General features: G+C 41.5%; 1 protein-coding gene across 1 annotated transcript in view; it reads left to right on the forward strand.

The window, feature by feature from the left end:
• LOC117463558 (diacylglycerol kinase delta) overlaps window positions 1-21675 on the forward strand; it is a 113752-nt gene that overhangs the window by 42922 nt on the left and 49155 nt on the right. The window contains exons 4-10 of the mRNA XM_034105871.1: window positions 13941-14051; window positions 14239-14319; window positions 14706-14810; window positions 16329-16461; window positions 17579-17685; window positions 19910-20035; window positions 21126-21228. Coding sequence (XP_033961762.1) covers window positions 13941-14051; window positions 14239-14319; window positions 14706-14810; window positions 16329-16461; window positions 17579-17685; window positions 19910-20035; window positions 21126-21228 — 766 coding nt within the window. The remainder of the gene's footprint in view (window positions 1-13940; window positions 14052-14238; window positions 14320-14705; window positions 14811-16328; window positions 16462-17578; window positions 17686-19909; window positions 20036-21125; window positions 21229-21675) is intronic.

A 21675-nucleotide genomic window follows, 5' to 3' on the forward strand; every position in this document is an offset into this window, starting at 1 on the left:
CTTCAGTGGTTTAAGAAAAGGATATCTGGGCTGGTGACATTGGACGAGCCTCACTTAGCATTCGTCCGATGTCGTGTTCTCCTGATTACAGAAACACGGCCATGTTGGAAAGGTCGAGGGGTTCGTTGTCTGCGTCGGTTTCCATTAGTTCAGGCGGAGACGCACCTGGAAGAGTCTCTGTGTCCTGTCCAGTAACTCATGAATAAACAGCTGCTGCACATGGTTGAGGAACAGTTACAGCTTAATAATGAAGATCTTTAAAGGTCCCCTATTATCCTGTTTCTCATCAATATATTATAGCTCTCAGATATATACAGAACATGTCTCTGATTGGCTGAAACACCAAACAGATCATTGCAGCATTACCCATAATCCCCTCTGTTTCAGCCCTGTTTCAAAAGTGCTGATTCTCTGTCTGTTACTTTAGATCAGGGATGGGCAACTTTGATGGTGGTGGGGGCCACATAATTGATGTACTGGCCACCAGGGGGCCGCAGCTTCACTTGGAACACACACACACAAAAATTCCATGTGTTGTACGTAATTATTAACAAATATACTAAGTCTGACATCTTCATTGACATTTTACAATCAAAGGGAACATCCCCAAAAAATGGGAACATCCTCTAATAAGCTCACTAAACAAATATCGGTTCACAGAAATGTTATTTCATTTTTACAAGTGGCATGTTTGTATTGAACAGGTTATTAAACAGTGGAATACAACTATTTTAAACTATTGGAAAGCACGGAAATTGTGTGTGTATTGAGATTAACCATTAAGATGACATACACATGAAGTCATGAACACTAACCCAGACATTAGTTGTCTAACTTGAACCTAGAACACTTGTAGCCAGTCTCTGCATTCCCCTTATTCCACAATAAGGGGAATGTCAACACGCCCGCACTTTGCTGTTCCTCAGCGCCACTCCCCCTCCCTCCCGCTGAAATTATGAATGAAAAGCGTAGTAATCATAGATAACACGGCAGGGTCCGTGACAGTTTGTTTTCATCTGATTTCAAATAAACAAAGTCTTTTTAAGAATATTAAACTTTTTTCGCCAAATTCAGAAGATAAATACAAATGTTAAGCTTGTAAAGGCATAATTACAAGAGGCAATTTAACGTCACAGCAGGCATAACAACAGCCGGTGTTTCTTGTGAGGGTTTCCCCGGGAAACAAACACAATACACACAAATGCGTCACAGATTATTTTGCGGTATTTGAAATCATGTACGCAGCTCGCGACGTAACTAGGAGTCTAGTGGACGGTATCAGTACTACATGTAAAACATTTTTAAAAAAAAAAATTAATTTTTTTTTTTTTTTTTTTTTAATTAATTACGTTGTTTATAAATTAATCTGAGGGCCGCAAAAAGAGGAGGTGGGGGCCGCATGCGGCCCGCGGGCCGCTATTTGCCCATCCCTGCTTTAGATGAAAATAAGGAGCCCCTCCCCAGATATTTGGTTAAAAAGAACACAATAGGCGCGTTCACACCGGAGTAATTTTCCAGTTTAGTTCTGTTAGTACCCCTTATTTTTTGTTCACACCAAAAAGAGTACTTCGTGCCGGGAACTTTTACCTCCATTTTAGTGCCTGCTAGAGAGGTGCTACTCTCCTGGGGAGAAAACAGTACCAATTTCTATTGGCTGGGCGAATTGCAAACTACGCCCCGTAAAACTCTGAAAAGTTTTGTGAAGCTGCCATTGTATTTGCTGGAATTAGCATTATTAGCATTAGCATTAGCATTATTAGCATTAGCCCCGCGCACCAACGGAGAGAGAATAACTTATGGCAACACAAAAGAAAACATGGAGGCGGTGGAGATGAGGAGGTGTCGGCGTTCTGGCGATTTGCTCGGAAGGCTTCAGCTTCCCCAACTCCGGGGACTTCCGCCCGGGGACTCCGGGTGGCAGTATATGCCGTGAAGTGGTTTGCGGCCTGCCAGTAAACCCAAAGCAGAAGAAGAAGAAGTGACATCAGCGGCTTCATTTCATGCTTCATTTGCCTAATCTTCCCTCAGGGAACTTATTCCGGTGTGAACGCGATCTGTATTTAGTGCCATGGGGGAACTAAGTGCTGGCATTAAGTACGGCAGAGTACTTGGTGTGAAAGCGGCTAATGGTGCTCTAGGAGCAGATTCAGGTGATAAGGTGAGGGGGGGGGTACTTGGTTGGTGATTGGCTAACGGTTACACAAGCCCAAACATCGTTATGACATCATAAAGTGGACAAAATCTAGTTTTTATATAAATGGATCGGGTCAAAAAGTGAGAGAATATTTTTTCCTGAAACTTTCAGAGTGTCTTTCCACAGAGGGGACACATGTTGATGTAGAAGAGACGTGAAGAAGAGGGGACACATGTTGATGTAGAAGATACATGAAGAAGAGGGGACACATGTTGATGTAGAAGAGACGTGAAGAAGAGGGGACACATGTTGATGTAGAAGATACATGAAGAAGAGGGGACACATGTTGATGTAGAAGAGACGTGAAGAAGAGGGGACACATGTTGATGTAGAAGATACATGAAGAAGAGGGGACACATGTTGATGTAGAAGAGACGTGAAGAAGAGGGGACACATGTTGATGTAGAAGAGACGTGAAGAAGAGGGGACACATGTTGATGTAGAAGAGACGTGAAGAAGAGGGGACACATGTTGATGTAGAAGATACATGAAGAAGAGGGGACACATGTTGATGTAGAAGAGACGTGAAGAAGAGGGGACACATGTTGATGTAGAAGAGACATGAAGAAGAGGGGACACATGTTGATGTAGAAGAGACATGAAGAAGAGGGGACACATGTTGATGTAGAAGAGACATGAAGAAGAGGGGACACATGTTGATGTAGAAGAGACGTGAAGAAGAGGGGACACATGTTGATGTAGAAGAGACGTGAAGAAGAGGGGACACATGTTGATGTAGAAGAGACATGAAGAAGAGGGGACACATGTTGATGTAGAAGAGACGTGAAGAAGAGGGGACACATGTTGTGATACTGCAGGAAATGAGCCCAAAGCAACCCTCTTCAGTGTTTCATGTTCTGTGGACGTGCCGTCACCCACTTTATTATAAGGGCTGTTATGTTTACCAAAATTAGGACATTTTAGTTCCTGTCATAAAGAGGCCGCTGTCCTCCCAAATCACTCATGAATGAACAGCTGTTGTTCATTTTTTATAAAAAGTAGGCAGCACAAGTGCACTAGACAGAGGTAACATGCGTATTAGCACGGTCACATGACTCACTAAACCGTCTCTAATGAAGCCCTTTGACCGGATTCACCGCTGATCTGAACCACAAGTGACTCCGATGAAAGACGGGGGCGGGATAATGGGACGAACAAGTGGAAATTAAAAACATAAATTGCTGAAGGGAATTGAGAGAGAGAGATGGTGTGAGTGTGTGAGAGTGAGTGTGTGTGTGTGAGTCTGCAGGGAACAGCATGTTGCTGCTCATTAAAGACAGAATGACACGCCGGCCGGCAGCAAACACACACACACACACACGCTTAGTGCTGCGTACCGGTACGCCGAACCGGTACTGGACTTGTAAAAAGTTTCGGTTCAAGTCCGGTTAAAACCGGAACGTCGGGAACCGGTACTTGGACTCGCAAAAAAACTAGCACTTACGTCTATTCTGGTTTCTGTGGTCATTTAAACATTCCCTGATAAACGTTATTCAGCGTCAATAAATGAGTGCTAATCCCAGTGTGCTCAGTGTACAACATCACATGTCATTTCACCTTTGATTCACGGTTTGAAAACGTAGCATTTCGCCACATGCTAATGCTAACCGGAAGTGAATAATTTTCAGAATAAAAGTTAATAGTGTGAACTTCCGGTTTTTTCAGAATAAAACTGATTTAAATTAAATAGTGTATTTAATTCAAAATTACACCATATCAACATTGATTTTAATTTCTAACAGTATGTTTGTACATCACTATGTATGTAGTATGTACTGTATAATGTACACATGTAGAGTTGTAGAAAATACATGGTGTACAGACAGTACAGTACACTCTGACTGTACAGCCACTACAGTGTAGCCTATACTGTATAGTAGGTGTGTAACAGTGTAATGCGTATAGTCTACTCTACACTCTACCTTTCAGCAACGTTTTAGGGATTTAGGCTCAGTCAGCTCAGGGACTGTTTGGTTACTTTAGTTTGGTAAATGAAATAAACGTTTGAACTTTGTAGTAGTTCACTGTAGTTGCTGTCATAAGTCATTTGTAGACTAAGTGGCAAAAAGTGTTTTTTTTTACATTTGTACTTTGTAGAGAAATGTAGACACAAGTTGGAAGGGAGCACAATAAACCTGACGAGTTTGAATTTGAGTTGATTATGAGTTAATTTTCAATTGATAATTAGCTCACAATAAGTTCACTTTAGTTACTCATACAACTTGACACAAGTCATGGGTTCAGGTCCGGACTTATAAGTCCGGACCTGAACCTGAACCTCTGGACTTGAGTCCGGACCTGAACCTGAATGTGAGTCCAGGTACTCAGCACTACACACGCTCGCTTTAATTTGCCTTGGCAGCAATGAGACACTGATCTGACACTGAGAGCAGTCTGATGACAATGCGTAGACACACACACACACACACACACACACACACACACACACACACACACACACACACACACACACACACACACACACACACACACACACACACACACACACACAGAGGCAGGACATTGGTTTGTGTGAACACAGTGACACTTCCTGCTGTCATTAACTTATCCATCAATTTGACATATGTGTGTGTGTGCCTTTATTCATCGTGTGTGTGTGTGTGTGTGTGTGTGTGTGTGTGTGTGTGTGTGTGTGTGTGTGTGTGTGTGTGTGTGTGTGTGTGTGTGTTTGTTTGTGTTCCCAACGCCAATCAAACAGGTTCTTCCAGTCCTATTTATAGCCTCAAGGAAATAGGCTTGACACACACCACTTTTCTCAGGTGTGTGTGTGTGTGTGTGTGTGTGTGTGTGTGTGTGTGTGTGTGTGTGTGTGTGTGTGTGTGTGTGTGTGTGTGTGTGTGTGTGTGTGTGTGTGTGTGTGTGTGTGTGTGTGTGTGTGTGTGTGTGTGTGTGTGTGCGTGCGTGTGTGTGTGAAAAAGGCACACACACGAGAGGTGTGCCCTGCAGCCTACCTGAGGGGGCGTGGCTACCTGACAAGGGAAGTTTGAAAGCAGGAAGTAGGACTGTATTGTTTGGAGAGCTTGAATGGAGACTTACTGCTGAAGTGGGGGTCGAGATATTAGAGAGATTTGAGAGATTAGAGAGACTTGTAAAGAAAAGGTCGGTTTCAAGAAGGAGAAGATGGCAGAGAATGATCTGAGAGCCATTTAAAGAGACGAGTTGAGAGAGCAGCTGCCTCTGATTGCACCACTGGAGGTTTTATAGCTGACTGCTGAGCATCAGACGGGGAGATTATCAGCCAATGCCGGGGCTGTGTTATCCCAGCGGGTGCTGCATGGCGCCCCTGCTGTTCCGCTGCGAGGCTGAAGGGCAGGGGGACAACGACCAGCTCAGCCACGAAGACCACCTGGAGTCCATCCACAGGGAGAAGTCACAGGAGAGCCGCCTGGTGCAAGAGGTCAGTGTGAGAGAGAGAGGGCGGACCCCGACACCGCGGAGCAGGGGGGTCCGGACTACTTGAATCGGCCCTCGGTCAATTAAAAAAGCATCATGTAATACGGCCCACAAATGAAACTAGTGCTTGTCTTATATTGTACTTCTTCAATAGATACGTAAACATATATTACACAGTAGTATTCATGACCATTAAATCAGTCAATTAAATAAAAATGTGACTGGTTTGATTCTGGGAAGCACAGGACGCTCCAGTGTGTTGGTTCAGTTTTTAAAGTGGTGAGATCTTTATTTATATTGTGCCTGTGTGGTCTCCCCCCCCCCCCCCCCCCCCCGTCGTGCCTTTTCATTTGCTGCTGTGGAAAGATGAAATTATGTTGGGAGTACAAACCTTTTACTGTTTTGAAGGAGCAGGCTAGCAAGGGTCTATATTTGTGTTATTGTCAACAAAAACAGCAACCAACAACATGTTTCTATTCGTCTTGTTGTCTTCTGACTTCCCTGCCCATTTGTTTCTACGGAGGGTCACAAATATATACTTTCTTTTCACAAAGCAGAGTCAGTAATGTCCAAAAACTCCAGGCTCTACTGTATATATATTTTTCTGCCAGAAGTAAACATAGCTTTTTGGGATACTATTGTGCTTTGTTTACACATTTGAATAGGTTTTGGACACAACAGGTTTCATCACATTAAGGATTAGGCTTTGCATTTACCCCCAGGCTAAGGGGCTGTTAGCCTGAAGCTAACACAGCTTTTCAATGGCACAGTCCTGGCACACTTCAAAGTGGGCTAACCCCGACTTTAGCCTCTAGCTATCACTAAACCCGGGGCTAAATCAGGAGCCTGGGAGAAACAGGACTAAGGTAAAGCCTATGAATTTCTAGAATATGTAAACAGTAGTCGCCACTGAAGTTTAGCCCAGCGCTAAAAGGAGTCCAGTTTGATTCATAACGCTGGACTTCGGCTAAACAGGGGTTTATAATGTGTGTTGAAATGGGGTAGCTTATCCCAGAGCTAACTCTTAGCCCCTTTGTCTTATTTTGGGATTTGTTGACAAAGACAATTAAACTACAGTTTTCTTTGTTCAGCTGCAGTTTGAATTGACTCCGTTTGTGTGATAGATTCATTGATAGTGGATATAATTGATCTTCTAAGTTTCAATATATAGTATTTGAAGGCACTTTGGTTTTTATCAGACAATAAATGTACAAACAAGCTCCATGTTGTCTTCTGTTAGATATGTGACTTGCTTTTCATAACTTAAAAAGCAGCATTTAAATGCAATTAAATCATAGTAGGTACAACTTTGCAACAAGAATATAACTATGTATTCCTGTAGTGTTTCTTGTATAAAGTAGCAGAGAAGTTGGTCCCTTTTGAATGGCGTCTTCTTCCCTTTCGTTTTACCCTTATCAGTGACAGGCTGGCAGCTATTATTCATTACGCTGAATCAGGTCTAATGGCCGAAATACAAGAGGAACTTCACCTGCTCCACACACTTTGTCTTCGTTACACGTGTGGCTGTTTGCACACGTTACTGTATGATTAGGGGTGTAACAGTTCACAGAAGTCACGGTTCGGTATGTACCTCGGTTTGGGGGTCACGGTTCGGTACAACAAGAAAAAGCCCCAAATGCATAATTCTAGATTTGTTTTTTATTTATTTTTGAACAGTAGTGCAAGTTTCAGTTTAAAAATAAGGAACTCTAACATTTTGAATAATTAACTTTATTACACAGTTAAAAACAAACACACACACTCAGGTGGCCATATTATCTATAATGGCTGATGTCAAACAAAAAGGTTCAATAAGCTGTAAAACTAAAAAGAATGTCTTGGAAATATTACACGATAAATAATAAGATAGTGTTTCAATCACAATCAATAAAAGCCGGGGTCCTCTACTATTGCATAAGGGCGCAGCATAGCGGTTGAAATATATGCCAAAAGCTTCCGTTATTTATTTTGGTCTCTCGGCTTTCATGTCTCTTGGCTTCTTAAAAACAGCGGGGATCAACTGTTGAACTGCTGCTGTCTTTTGCCGGGCTCCGGTGAGTGGCAAATCTGGGTGATGCCTTCTGATATGATTTAGCATGTTTGGCGTGTGTTAGCATTAGCATACCGCACCGCTATCGAACATCGCCGACACACCACGCGCACTCCATCGTTATTGTAGTCCACAGGGAACCCGAAATGTTCCCACACAGCTGATTTAAAAGAAGCAGGTGGGTTCTAGCTCCTGTCTGTTATCTGAACTCCCAATAGTAACTTTTCTTCTTCTTGTACTTTGTTCGTTTTGTTGTGTTTTCTTCTTCTTCTTTACTTGTTGTTTTAATGGCGGCTGGCAAACAGCTTTTAGGCGCAATACCGCCCCCTGGATTAAAGTGTGTAATGGATACTGCCCTGAATGACAAGACTTTTTTCCCACTCGTAAAAAAAAGGCGTATTCGTCGTGTGTGCCGAACCGTGACGGTACCGGACGAATACGGATACCGTTACACCCCTACTGTATGCACATTGTTTGCAGTTTTGTCGAGTGATAATTCAGTTTCTCAAGTGTAGGCTGTACTAACTGGCACATAATAATTCATAATTAATTCATCCAATGGATTGTTTCAACTACAGGATCATAGATACACCTTTGCTTTGTTATAATGTGGAGTTTAAAAACACACACATGTTGCTCTGCCGCATTGCATAATGCCTCTGGGAAAAATGACAGATTGCATCAATTATTTACAGAGTTCTGTTGTTGTACCTGTTATTACATGATGTATTTCCGCCATCATTTCTGACAAGGACTCACTTGAAGCGGGGTCTTTACATATAAGCCGACAAGTGTGGTACAATGCCCACATAGTGGTTTCTAGGTCACTCAGCTGTGAAGCACATGAATAGAAATCAGAGGGTTTTTTATCAACCATGCAGAACTGTATCGTGTGTGTGTGTGTGTGTGTGTGTGCGCGTGTGTGTGTCCACATCACAGGGGCTGATTGTTGTGATGTAATTAGTGCCGCTCTAATGAATACACTGATCTGTCTGACAACATCACTCAGCTGGAGAGCAGCGAGGAGCATCAAGGGTGTGGCTACTGTACTGTCTGACTGCTCGCTGCAGAATCTGACCTTTGCATACAATATGTTTATGCCGCATATGCAAGATACACGTGTTCTTTTTTTATCTTTTTGCTTGGTAATATGTCTCTGTTGCAGTAGCCAATCACAAGGAAGTCGTGGAAACTTGATTAAAAGGACATTATGGGTACAGAAGTGGCCCTGAGGAGATTGTGAGAAGGTCACACATGTTGCAGCAGTGTGTATAATAATGTGGTTAACCTGGGTTATTCTGCAACACCTGTCTCTGTAGTAACCCTGTATATGTGGAGAGCAGGGGTGTCAAACTCAATTTCATCACGGCCACATCAGCATTATGGTTGCACTCAAAGGGCCGGTTGTAGCTTTAAGATTATATAAATATACATATATAAATATTGAATATATATAAAATAATGTATTATATTACATTATTGCCCCTGCATTGGATTGTTATCGGATAGGGTAATAACTTCATAATTAACTACGTCTGAAGTCTGGGGCAAATAATTGCATTGTCTCTTCAGTGAGAATGTCACAATATCATTTTAAAAGAAAAGCCACGTTCTGAAAAAACAGAAGTGACATTTTGAAAAAGAGAAGTGAAATAAAAAGTCATTTTTTGAGAAAAAGGCTAATTCTAAGACAAAAAAAGTCAAATTCGGAGAAAAAGTCAAATGAGAGATGCATTGTGGGACATGTAGTTTACGGGCAACGTGCTTCTGTAAAGTAGCATGTAACCGTATAATAAACATATTATATTCTTTGCAAGCTCTTGTGGGGCCGCATGAAATGAAGTCACGGGCCGGATTTGGCCCCCGGGCCTTAAGTTTGACACCCCTGCTGTAGAGAATTAAGGTTTGTGTTGTATGCAAAACTAGCACCTTGAAAATCCAAAATGACAGTGTGGTTGGTCTAACAAATCTACCTTACTTAGTTTTATGAAAACCCGCCCCAAACTGTCAGCATTAAAGTGGCTACACCCATCTATAAGCACACTTGTGACTCCCTAAATGTAAACGTTGTTTCTCTAAACGTACTCAGCTAAGTCTTGTTATCTTGTTGTTGCCAAGCCCAAATATCAGCAGCATTTTCTCACATCCAAATTCTGTAAAACAGCTTCTTAAAAATAAAATTCAAGACTCCAACCCTCATTTTCAACGTAAGTGTTTCCATACATCTTTTATATTTTCTCTTTCGCTAACTGCACAGCTCGCACGCTTAGCCTTCTGTTAGCAGCTGTGGATTTCTTCCACCACTTTGAATGCGGCCTCTACAGGTTTCACACCGACATAGTTGGGTCAAACGTACAGTACTGAACGTCCTTGAGCTATATCAGCGGTTGCTATGTCATTAGCAAACAAACAAACCTCTCAGATTAGCCTCTTGACTGACGGCTCCTGTGAGAGTTGCTGTGGGAACTGTGAAGAGGCCTGATTGGTGGAGAAGGTGTGCTTCACCTCTCCGTTATCTGCCATGTGTCAGGTGGTTCTTTCAAAGAGACCTTTACACCGTGTTGTTGGTGTGTTTTCCTCTTTCCCCCTCAAGGCATTTCCTCTCATGAAGCCTCCAGAGTCCCTGTGTGTTGTCATTTCAACACTGTGCTTGTTGTCCTTCTCCTATCTCCGCTCACTAATGATCCATATCATTGGGCTATCTATCATGGCACCCACCATCAATCCTTCCCTTCCCCTCCTCTCTTTTCTCTGTCACAATATGAGATTTGCGCTCCCTAAGGGTACAACAACACATTTATTCTAAGATAGAAACATGCACTGTGGCAGCTCATTACTAGCTATCTCAGGGACACACGTGCACACACACACACACACGCGGAGAGGCAATGGAGACATGATGAACTGATGGAGTGATGAATTAGATTTGAGGCGCTTCTGCCAAGGCCATTAGCATGCTGCAAAGACAGACGAGCAGATAAAGTAACACGGAAAATGCAGAGGAAGGAGAGAAAGAGTGATAGAGGAGTATTGAGGTAGAAAGAGAAGATGGGAAGTGCCTCTAAACACAAAGAGATGGAGGGAAATAAGGAGGTTACAAACTAGCAGATGTACCGCTAGCTGCTCCAATAGCAAGGTTACTCTAGTAACTTAAAGGTGGGGTAGGTAAGTTTGAGAAACCGGCTCGAGATCGCTAGAATTTGAAAATACACAACCGGAGAAAATCTGCCACTTCCTCACAGAGCCCCTCCTCCAACACACAGGAACGCGCACATGACCAATGAGGGCACGAGATAAGTTTGTGCCCCGATGGAAGGCTGACAGGCAGGAAGGCCAGGTTGTACTTTCTACAGTATTACGGCTTCTACAGATGAACATTTTTTATGGATTTGTTGTCAAAGCACTTCAGATATTCATTGCTATCGGGATGTTAAGAGCATTCCATGGAATATAACAAAAAGTGTATCTCGAGCCGGTTTCTGAAACTTACCTACCCCACCTTTAAGGATAAAATGCTTATTTTGTCAACTTACTAACCATTGAACAAGATATACTGACATACGAAGTGCTAGCAACACAGCTTACAGTAGGGCGGCTCGATTAGGGCAAAAATCATAATCTCGATTATTTGGGTCAATAATTGTAATTGCGATTATTAAATGCGATTATTCATTGACTTTGATTGGAGAAAAAAAATATGAACAGTATGTTTTTAACAGTTGATTACTCTGAACTTTAAGTATAACTCAACTGGAAAAAAAAAATTATAAAAAAAAAAAAAGTAATAGGCTAATAATAATACAAAAATAATCGTTTTATTTCGATTACGTTGTTTTCGCGATTACAATACGATTAATTGAGCAGCCCTAGCTTACACGCAATATAACAGCCAATAGAAATTACAAGTATCATTCAAAAGCTAAGTACTGAAGCACAGGACCTGCATATTGGTACGCTAACTAGCTAGCAATAAGGCTACGTTTCACTTTTGACCGTCTTAGCCAATATCATATTTTAGTCCCAGCTCTTAAGCGAACAATGTGTTTGGATACCTTAGTTTGGGGAATTCTAAACATGTTTTATTTTGTTATGTCATGCAGTCTGACGGTTTCTGACTTCCATGTAAACGTTGGCACGACTCTCCCTTCTCTTGTGTAAGCTTGTGGTCGGTTGGTATTTATCACAGAGGTATGTTTCGTCTGAAATAAATATTTCCTTCAAGGCAGATTTCTTCAGTCATGCCAAGGTTATGAAGTCAGGGAAACAACATACCTTTGTTGAGTCTTTGGTCGTTGTCTGTTCTGTCTTTTTATTACAGCGTTATTCATCAGCCGGCTCCTTATTTGGAGATAAAGCAATAACTGTTTGTACTCCCTCCCACTTTCCTTTTAGCACTTCGTCTTATATTTTGTGGTTGCAAAATAGCGTCAATAAAAAGCTCTTTACCGCTGACAGCTCTCAATGTTAATGATTACTTCTCGCCTTTTTTACAGCTTAATTCACTGTAAAACAAACCACAAAACAACCGAGCACCCTTCATCCAAATTACTCAAATACGATTTCTCCCGAGTTTTATTGCCTTGAGGTGGAAAGGGAATCATTTACACACATTCAAGTTTGATACACTCTTACTAGCATTTCATTATCGCATCCTCTCAGGGATTATTTCAACATCTCTGATTCATGTTTCCACGCCAACAGGGCACCTTTGTGCACAGTTGGTGGTGGCAGTGCAGGTTGTGCAAGCTGTTTCATTGCAGGTGACGTGTCTGCTGATTACCGTGCGTCGGCATTTGTCCTTGAGGCTTCTCCAAAGAGCAGCATGATTCATGTCATATCCAAATTGTCTGGGACACATTATAATAGGGTTTACAGATACCCTCCTTCATGGCTTTTATAACGTTATTGTCTCTATTTCATTGTGAAAAGTCAGCTTTTCCAAACCAAAATAGCTCGGTTCATAATTGCTGTTTGGAAATAAAACTCAACGTCTCATCTCTGACACGATGTGAAATAAAATTACCGTATTTTGAAGTCATTTGTTTATGTTCAAATCATCTTTGTCTGGATGTTTCTGATGGAAGCTAATTCAGAAAGTGCCAAGGTCCTAGCATTTGTTAAGAAAGGATTGAATAACATTAAGACATGTCTTCTGACTAATCTAAAATCAAACCTTTTCCGTTTTAACACGTCTAGTAAATATGGTTTCTTTGGCAGCAACATTTCGGTTTTAGGGGAATTATGTTTCCTCTTAAACATTTCTTGTTAATCCACTCCAACTGTATCAGCCTGTATGAATAACCCCTCGGGAGAAGTGACATTTCTGGTATGAAAACATGCAGACGGCAGTGACGCACACACACACACACACACACACACACACACACACACACACACACACACACACACACACACACACACACACACACCGCAGGCTTGTCATTGCAGGCTGATGTAATGAAAGCTGCCATGCAGGAATGTTTGGTGATAGCTGTGCAGGTGGGCGGAGCCAGTGGCGTGATCAGAGTCTGAGATTGCATCTGTGTGTCCAATCTCCAATTGATTACCCCTGGCGCATGCTGTCCTCTCAGGGCGTGTTCTTGTAAATGGAGATGGAGAGGAAATACGATTACATGAAATCCGTGTGTCAAATAAAATCACGCGTTCCTGCGGTGTTAATAATTTTCACACACACACACACACACACACACACACACACACACACACACACACACACACACACATAGATGTCTGCACCTCCACCTGCTGCATCATTTCATCCCCGTTGCTTCTGTAATGGCAGCACAGGACATTACTTACCTTTTCTGTATTACTTTTTTCCATTTACACACAAATACTGGACCTCAGCCGGACGTAGCAACCTCGTTTTCTTATTTAACAGACGCTCTTTTTGTAAACACAAGGGAACATATTTCCAGAGGCATCCCGACACGATGAATTAACAATTAGCATTTCCGAACAGTCATATATTTGTTTATGGAGAGTCATCTAATGAGATAGTGTTCCTCTGCGGTGCCCGGGGAGGTTATTAGAACAGTCTTACGTTAATAATGACTGGAAGGTGTGTGATATTAACCTTTCTGTGAGAGTCTCACCTTGACAATCCAAACTGGTCTCCTTCTGTTTGTGTGCTTCTCCAGGTAGAATAGCTGTCACTAGTGAAGCATAGTTAGTGTCTGGATGCCCTAACATCTGTTATTCATTTCCTTCCCTCTCCTCCAATCCTTCCCCCTTTTGTCCTCTCTCTGTGTGTCACGACAGAAAAGTGTGAAGGAGGGAATCCTCTTAAAGCAGACCAGTTCTTTTCAGAGATGGAAGAGGAGGTACTTCAAACTCAGAGGGAGGACACTCTACTACGCCAAAGACTGCAAGGTACAAGAGTGTTTGAAACGGCAGCTTTAAATGTCAAATGTGTAAGCACTGCACATACAAATCAAATCTCAAATTGGACAGAAATGAATATTAAGTGTCAGGGAAAAGTAAACAAGTGATACAACACATCCATTTGTATAGGAAAGGCAGGAGAAGTGATTGAATTGTCGTGTTTTTCCCCCATCAGTCTCTGATTTTCGATGAAGTGGACCTATCAGACGCCAGCGTGGCCGAGACCAGCACCAAGAACATCAACAACAGCTTCACAGTAAGATGCAAAACGGCTCTCAAATGTTGATTTAAAGCATTAAAAAATCGTTTATTTGGATCAGTTTTCAATGACATGTTATGACAACATTCCAGACTACAGTTAGATGTTACCATTTGATTATCTGTGACAGTTTATCTAGTTGTAGTTTTAGTTTGTACCTGCAACACTAGTGACATTGAGTTTAAGAAGCTAATACACACATTTTAGCACACTAGCTCAACGTTAGCATGCTGACGTTAGCATGCTGACGTTAGCATTTAGCTTCTCAGGGCTACTAGCATGGCTCCAATAATGTGATGCAATGTCGACAAATTAACATAAGCTGAAGTACCTTGGATGAAGTATTTCACTCAATGTTTTAATTTTTTACCCTTCTTCCTCAGGTGATCACTCCATTTCGCAAACTAATGCTCTGTGCTGAGAGCAGGAAGGAAATGGAGGACTGGATCGGCGCCCTCAAGTCCGTCCAGAAATGGGAAACCTACGAGGTTAGCGTCTTAACACCTTGAAAATCCTCAGGACATTGACGCACTTATTATAAAAAGCTGGTGGGTTCTCCATTCATCGCCCGTTATGCCCCTTTCACACCGACGCGGTTCCAGGGCCGGTTCGGAGCTGGAGCTCGAAAAGCACCGGTTTTTCCTGTTCACACCGCAGCGGAATCCGGTTCGTTTCAAGCACCAAAACGTTGTCGGTCGAGAAAGTAAGCACCGCATACGTCACGCTTACGTCGGAGGCGGGGGCGGGGGCATCAGTTTTAACGTTATACCATAGTAATTAACTAACAACAGCTAGCTCTAACGCCATCGAACAGGACGGATATTTACCTTCTTTCTCCTACGGAATCGTCGTTGAAGTTGATGATGATTGTAAAGAAGTCTTGAATGCAGCATGTAACGACTGTAAAGTTGGTAGTAAAGTTGTCCCACTTCTTCCATTTCGTTTCGACAAAACGAGTAGCGCTTCAATACAATCGGTCATTGTTGTTGTCGATGTGAGGGGTTTCCGCGGTTTGGCTTTATGAAGCAGGCACACAAACGTCATGACGCAACCGATGACGCAATGACGAAGCACCAGTCGGGCTCTGAGCGGTGTGAACAGAGCGGGAGCTGAACCGAAGAACCGGTTGCGAACCAGAAAAGCTCTAGCATGGAGCTACAACGGGAAAAGCCTTGGTGTGAAAGGGGCATTAGTTCTTTTCACACCATATCGTCCTGTTCTGCTTTCTTGGAACAACATACTCTCCCCCTCACTTTTCTCTTATGTACTTTTCACTTAAGCTTTCCCTCCAGATGAATATTGCTCATAAACCCTTGTTTTTTAAGGTACTATAAAGAGAGCCGTAGACTGTAAGCTGCCCTTTAAAGCCGAGCTGAATTTCTCTCATTCGGTTTCAATGTTTCTCACGTTATCTTGTTAGTCGTTAATACTACTTCAGGAGCACTTGTGAAACTGAGGATGACATATTCTCAGAACAAATCCTTTTTACAGATCTGACATTCTGATATCTCTAGCTGTGGACACTTTCTGAAAAGCAGGAGAGTGGATCATTCTGTTTAGGGAGGTTGATTGCAGCTGTCGTGAAGTTATCATCGTCCCAATCCCGAGGCAACAACGTTTAATGGGTTCTGCTGATGTCCTTAACAAATCTAATCTAATACAAATGTATTATACCAAATCACAAGAAGAATTATAAAAACGAAATACAACGTTATACATTGCCATGTGATAAAAGCAAGTGACTGAAGAGATGGTAATCCATGCTTCCTCTGGCTATGTAGTCCAGCGTGAAATACAAGTCATCGCCCCATCCTGCAATATCTGTCCTCCCCCAGGCTACATGTTCTGACGTAGCGCTCGGGCGACTTTTGTGTCTGTGTTTCCATCTTCTGAATCTAGCCAGTTTAACATGAAGCGCTGTCGTCTCCTCCTCCTCCTCCTCCTCCTCCTCCTCCTCCTCCTCCTCCTCCTCCTCCTCCTCCTCCTCCTCCTCCTCCATCCTCCAGGCCAGCCAGTTCAACATGGAGCATTTCTCCGGGATGCACAACTGGTACGCCTGCTCTCATGCCAGACCGACCTTCTGTAACGTCTGCCGGGAGGCTCTGCCGGGCGTCACCTCCCACGGCCTGTCCTGCGAGGGTATATACACACACACACACACACACACACACACACACACACACACACACACACACACACACACACACACACATACACATACACATACACATACACACACACACGCACACATTTAGAGACACAGTGAGACCCAATGTACTTAGTGTTAGAAAAATATCACTGGTCACCGGCTTGAGCTTCGATCTCAGGATCCATGTATCTGTGATCTGTGACTTTTTTCACAAAATGTTGGCTTTTTTCGCAAAATCTTGAAAGAAATTCTCAAAATGTTGAAATTATTTTTTTTTTTTTGGACTTTTTCCTCAAAATTCTGACTTTTTCACAAAATTCTGACTTTTTTCGCTAAATCTCCAAATTCTGACTTTTTTCACAAAATTCTGACTTTTTTCTCAAAACTCTGACTTTTTTCTAGAAATTCTGACTTTTTTCTCGAAACTCTGACTTTTTTCTCGAAATTCTGACTTTTTTCTCCAAATTCTGACTTTTTTCTCAAAACTCTGACTTTTTTCTCCAAATTCTGACTTTTTTCTCAAAACTCTGACTTTTTCTCAAAATCTCAAAATTCTGACTTTTCTCAAAATTCTGACTTTTTCTCTAAATCTCAAAATTCTGACTTTCACAAGATGGAGGAATAGAAATCAGCCTTCAATGTTTACTTCAGATTAGCTCCACGTCAGAAATGAGCATGCTTGTCATATGTCTCTCTCCAGAGAGGCTGAATCATCATGTTAATCACACAGCTATCATATGCCTCAAACAGCCCTGATGCTCTTCGAGGTCATCACACATCCTGTCATGTTCACAGCTGGGATACCTTTGTCATCATGTGGACTCTCATACTGGAAGAGGACACATTCAGTATTTTCTCAACACTAAGCAATCATGTCTAAATGTACCATGCTGTTACATAAATGTCCCTTTTCCTGTCAGTCTTCCAGACAAGTATTTAGAACACGTGACTGTGACAAGACAGTTAATAACGTCTTCATTATTGCAGCATGAGGAACGTTTCGTGACGTGTATAATAATGATAATAACGGTGTAAAAAAGGTTTCAATAACTTAATATTTATTTAACGATGAAATAACGATGACGTTTATTGACTTCTTTCCTGCAGTTTGCAAGTTCAAGGCTCATAAGCGCTGTGCAGTCCGCTCCACCAACAACTGCAAATGGACCACGCTGGCCTCCATAGGATATGACATCATTGAAGATGAGGAAGGGGTGAGTTATAACTCGGTGAGACCTGTCGACAAAAAGAAAGCTTCCCGAGCGGATACACTTACAAGACTAAATATAACACCTGTGATGTGTTTAGTAACCCAGGATCAGAGAAGTACACACATTACTCAAGTAGAAGTACAGACGTTACAAATACTCTGGTGAAAGTAGAAGTACTGACTAAACTTCTTTACTCAAGTCAAAGTAAAGAGGCTTTGAAGTGTACTTCAGTAAAAAGTACCCATAGCTAGCAGCTGTTTTAAAGAGTACCTGACCTCCCTTTATATCAATAGAACAATAATGTCATTGTTAGCTAATGAATGTTTCCATGCTGAACAACGGCAGCATGACAACGTTTCCATTGGTCCCTCTTCTTTAGAGAAGACCAGGAAGTGATGGATACACGGATCGTGTTCCAATCAATAGGCACGCAGTGACTCTAAAGAATAATGATCACGCACCAACACACATTCAGACTAAAGGAACCAGCTGTTTGGGAAATGAGAGAAGTAGAAAGTACAGGTATTTGAGTTCAACATGTAAGAAGTAGAAAGTACAGGTATTTGAGTTCAACATGTAAGAAGTAGAAAGTACAGGTATTTGAGTTCAACATGTAAGAAGTAGAAAGTACAGGTATTTGAGTTCAACATGTAAGAAGTAGAAAGTACAGGTATTTGAGTTCAACATGTAAGCAGTAGAAAGTACAGGTATTTGTGTTCAACATGTAAGAAGTAGAAAGTACAGGTATTTGTGTTCAACATGTAAGAAGTAGAAAGTACAGGTATTTGAGTTCAACATGTAAGAAGTAGAAAGTACAGGTATTTGAGTTCAACATGTAAGAAGTAGAAAGTACAGGTATTTGAGTTCAACATGTAAGAAGTAGAAAGTACAGGTATTTGAGTTCAACATGTAAGCAGTAGAAAGTACAGGTATTTGTGTTCAACATGTAAGAAGTAGAAAGTACAGGTATTTGGGTTCAACATGTAAGAAGTAGAAAGTACAGGTATTTGAGTTCAACATGTAAGAAGTAGAAAGTACAGGTATTTGGGTTCAACATGTGAGAAGTAGAAAGTACAGGTATTTGAGTTCAACATGTGAGAAGTAGAAAGTACAGGTATTTGAGTTCAAAATGTAAGAAGTAGAAAGTACAGGTATTTGGGTTCAACATGTAAGAAGTAGAAAGTACAGGTATTTGAGTTCAACATGTAAGAAGTAGAAAGTACAGGTATTTGGGTTCAACATGTGAGAAGTAGAAAGTACAGGTATTTGAGTTCAACATGTGAGAAGTAGAAAGTACAGGTATTTGAGTTCAAAATGTAAGAAGTAGAAAGTACAGGTATTTGGGTTCAACATGTAAGAAGTAGAAAGTACAGGTATTTGAGTTCAACATGTAAGAAGTAGAAAGTACAAGTATTTGGGTTCAACATGTGAGAAGTAGAAAGTACAGGTATTTGAGTTCAACATGTAAGAAGTAGAAAGTACAGGTATTTGGGTTCAACATGTAAGAAGTAGAAAGTACAGGTATTTGAGTTCAACATGTGAGAAGTAGAAAGTACAGGTATTTGAGTTCAACATGTAAGAAGTAGAAAGTACAGGTATTTGAGTTCAACATGTAAGAAGTAGAAAGTACAGGTATTTGAGTTCAACATGTAAGAAGTAGAAAGTACAGGTATTTGGGTTCAACATGTGAGAAGTAGAAAGTACAGGTATTTGAGTTCAACATGTGAGAAGTAGAAAGTACAGGTATTTGAGTTCAACATGTAAGAAGTAGAAAGTACAAGTATTTGGGTTCAACATGTGAGAAGTAGAAAGTACAGGTATTTGAGTTCAACATGTAAGAAGTAGAAAGTACAGGTATTTGGGTTCAACATGTAAGAAGTAGAAAGTACAGGTATTTGAGTTCAACATGTAAGAAGTAGAAAGTACAGGTATTTGGGTTCAACATGTAAGAAGTAGAAAGTACAGGTATTTGAGTTCAACATGTGAGAAGTAGAAAGTACAGGTATTTGTGTTCAACATGTGAGAAAAGTCGTCAAATAAGTAGTGGAGTAAAGTACTGATACCAGAAACATGTACTTAAGTACAGTAACTAAGTATTTGTTAACCTCTGATCAGGATACAAATGCACTTTCTGTAGTTGTTTGAATACAATAATGTCCTCCCTGATTCGTCACACCTGAGCGCACTGATGTCTCATGTAAGAGTATTCTTTGCATGTCTTCCGCAGGTCGTCATGCCCCACCAGTGGCTCGAAGGCAACCTGCCAGTCAGCGCTAAATGTGTGGTGTGTGACAAGAACTGTGGCAGCGTGCGGCGGCTGCAGGACTGGCGCTGCCTCTGGTGCAAAGCCATCGTGAGTCCATTGATTCTGCCTTGTCACAAAACTGTCCCGTCAAATCAGCGTTAGCATTTATTTTTCCCACGTCACTGCTCGCTCAGTTTAGAGTTAGGACGTTTTCACATGGATTTATCATTATCAATACAATACAGCTCTATTTATAACGCACTTTAAAACCTCCAGACCAAAGGGCTGTACAATCAAATAAACACTGTACAGCGTCACACACCATAAGTAAAACAGTAGACGATTTCAATGCAATAAAAGCAACAATCTAAAAGATGTCAATACGCTAAGGAGAAACATACGTATTGATCTGCATGGTAAACAATATCTTTGAAATGTTCCAAATGTGGACTTTTAGTAGCTTTTTCTAAATGCAAAAAACAATGATCTGGGTTAAAACGGGAAGTGTGAGAATACCTTCAGAATAAAAGTGAATTCTCGTCTCAAGCGAGATGAGGAGAATAACGTTCCTGGGCGAAAATCTAAATTCTCTTTACTGTAATGCATTTAATAAAAAGCAACGTAAGCTACATTTGATGGACTTCGCTTTGGTGTCGGGACGAAAGACAGCATTCATTTCAAAATCCAGCAGAAGGGTTCAAGGGAATTGTCCTTTAAGACACAGAGATGTCACTTTACTCTGCCCCTCAGTTCCACTTAGCAAAGGCTGAATTGCTTTTGTGTGTTTAGGGCAAATACACACACACACACACACACACACACACACACACACGCCCACATACGTACAAGCACACATACAAATGAATCAAAGTGGTATTTGTGAAGGTTACAGAACTGACATTTCGTCGGTCTCAGAGGGATATAATGACCTTTCTGCTTCTACTGAAATATAGAATTACTATGGAGACCGCTGACAGTGTGTGTGTGTGTGTGTGTGTGTGTGTGTGTGTGTGTGTGTGTGTGTGTGTGTGTGTGTGTGTGTGTGTGTGTGTGTGTGTGTGTGTGTGTGTGTGTGTGTGTGTGTGTGTGTGTGTGTGTGTGTGTGTGTGTGTGTGTGTGTGTGTGTGTGTGTGTGTGTGTGTGTGTGTGTGTGTGTGTGTGTGTGTGTGTGTGTGTGTGTGTTTGTGCGTGCGTGCAGGTCCACAACAGCTGTAAAGAACAAATGGGGAAGGTGTGTCCCCTGGGTCAATATCGAGTGTCAATCATCCCTCCCACTGCACTTAACAGCATCGACTCAGATGGTGAGACACCTCTTACACACGCACCATCACACACACACACACACACACACACACACACACACACACACACACACACACACACACACCATAATATTGCACACAGCAGGTTCAAAGTGCAGACATGTAATTTTTCATCTCCAGTGGGGTCTATAGTATGTGCAAAGGTAGAACAGAAACAAGGGGCTGTTGCAATGGCTCCGCCTCCTCTGCTTCCAAATAATAATAATAATAATAATCCTTGTGTTTTTAATATAAAAAAACCACCCAACTATAAACCTTTATATTTTAGCACGCTTAGTAATACATGTTGTACTTGAACAGATTCATATTTGCAACGTTGTTGAAAGTTCTTAGGACAGCGTTTGTCTTATTTCTACATATTATGGATATTTAAAAAAAAACAAAAAAAAGTACACTTTGGTCACAGTTCTCCAGCTTGTTCAACAT

Source organism: Pseudochaenichthys georgianus, chromosome 18 (assembly GCF_902827115.2).
Source record: "Pseudochaenichthys georgianus chromosome 18, fPseGeo1.2, whole genome shotgun sequence".
In the NCBI taxonomy this organism is placed as follows: Eukaryota; Metazoa; Chordata; class Actinopteri; order Perciformes; family Channichthyidae; genus Pseudochaenichthys; species Pseudochaenichthys georgianus.